Source organism: Trachymyrmex septentrionalis, unplaced genomic scaffold (assembly GCF_001594115.1).
Source record: "Trachymyrmex septentrionalis isolate Tsep2-gDNA-1 unplaced genomic scaffold, Tsep1.0 scaffold6, whole genome shotgun sequence".
Classification (NCBI taxonomy): Eukaryota; Metazoa; Arthropoda; class Insecta; order Hymenoptera; family Formicidae; genus Trachymyrmex; species Trachymyrmex septentrionalis.
The window spans coordinates 2757088-2759045 of NW_017305778.1; the positions used below are offsets into that span (position 1 = coordinate 2757088).

Here is a 1958-nt window from a genome sequence, read left to right on the forward strand (position 1 = left end):
GTATCGTGAACAAAATTGTTGGCCGCCAGAATTCGATGAGGATCCAAAAAGGAACGGATGTGTGATAGCAACGAATTATACTACGTGCGATGACGAAGAGCTTTTCGTAAATACGAATAGGTGCGCTCCTAATCAGACAATAGACAACAGTGAAAGTGATACAGATTCCAGCGAATCTGATTCTCGTTAGCTTAGAACTTGCCTTTTTGCATATGATGCAAAAATGTACATACATAATTTTATATCTTTCATATATAATTTTAAAAGCAAATTGTTTTTTGTATATATTTAAATAATAAAAGTATGTTTGCATATACGAGTTTGCATATTCCTCGTAATATCGAATTTCGTCTTCTATCTTATTGTAAGATTTAATTTAAACTTCTTGCAAAGAACTTGAAAATTTTTTCCAGTTATTTTCTCCAAATTCTCTACTTAAATTTTTTGTAATAACATAAGTGGAATTTATTTCACTCCTCCATTTATTTCCTACAGTTAATAAATTTCATTTATTATTTTCAATCCAATGGTTTGGTGCTTCTTGAGCAACTTTAAAGCTGCTTATTTCCTCGCTAAGAAGATTATTTGATTGCTATTTTGGAGAATTTACGAAGAGGAAATTGAAGTCAAGAAGGTCAGTTACTAGTCGCAGAAAAAGGAAATCTGAAGCGTGCACTTGTATGCTTGACCCAGTTTTTTATCAAGTTTCCTATATTTGATGCACATAATTGATATTGTCTTGGCGTAGCTCGCAACTTCGCAGTATACTCACTTGCTAAATTCTATTTCCACGATTTCAGAAAAGTTATGTCACTCTTTTTCAAAAGTTTTGATAGAATAACGTACTCATCCACTTCAACTGCAACAAACTTGCGAAACTGTCATGTCAGTTCCGTATTTATGCGGGAAGAATATCTTAAGTTTCCTTAATAATGAAAAATCGCCTCCAATTTTTCTTCGCGCGAGAAGATTTATACAGATCTTTCAATAATAAATATCTTTCAAGAATAAACGAATAAAAAGAATATTCTAATGGAGACTGATTTGATTTTGTAAAAATAAATTTCGAAATTAAGAATCGTTTTAAATCAATTCTAATTCCTGTCTTATTTTCTCTACAAGAGAATTATATTTCTCTTCCGTTTTGTATAATAATTTAGATTTTTTAATTATTATTTATAAAATTTATCATTTATAAAAACTAAATCTAAATCAATCTAAATTGTTCAATTTCATTTTCTACTAAATTCTTCTAAATTAATACAACCGGATATAAGATGTTTAAATTAAACAACAACAATGTATAAATAAAATTAATAACGATTCGTGCAGGTAAATTTTTGCCGATTTTTAATAAAAACTGTGTGTTTAATTTAAAAATGTTTTTAGGGATGCGACATAATAGGATGCAATCATTGCAGATAAAACTTCCACAATTCCTTTCTGTTTGAAAAATGTTCTTTTTCTGAGAATACCTTAGCGGGATAAAGCGACGGAATCTTTCTCTTATTTTTCACTTACATTTAGAAGAGGACAAAAATGTACAATATTGAATGCAAAATATACGCGACAAATGTCAATGATTTGCTACATAGAAGTAAGTTGCGTTACAGCTCGCATTGAAAAGATGTTAGTGACGTTAGCAGAAACGTTTATTTGGACTTAAGAAGTCATTTCTGTACAGATAAGGGATGATTTACTGGCTTTAGCTCGACTGAATCCTTTTGACATAAACGAACATGAAAAATACTGCACAAATGTTGCTAGCATAGAAGAAGGTTTCTGATATTTTAATATATAAAAAGAAATTTAAAAGATAGCAATAAGGAACCGAATATATATCATAATACAATGAATATTATAATATAATATTATTTCAACAGAAGGCACCATAAAAATTGAACTTCAAGTTTCTAAATTTTTGTATTTAAAAATTTCTTAATTTTTAAATTAAAGTT

General features: G+C 29.0%; 1 protein-coding gene across 1 annotated transcript in view; it reads left to right on the forward strand.

The window, feature by feature from the left end:
* Positions 1-1786, forward strand: part of LOC108752212 (probable RNA-binding protein EIF1AD) — a 2845-nt gene extending 1059 nt beyond the window's left edge. The window contains exon 2 of the mRNA XM_018492890.1: positions 1685-1786. Within this exon, the coding sequence (XP_018348392.1) occupies positions 1685-1786 (102 nt within the window). The remainder of the gene's footprint in view (positions 1-1684) is intronic.
* The last annotated feature ends 172 nt before the right edge of the window (positions 1787-1958 follow it).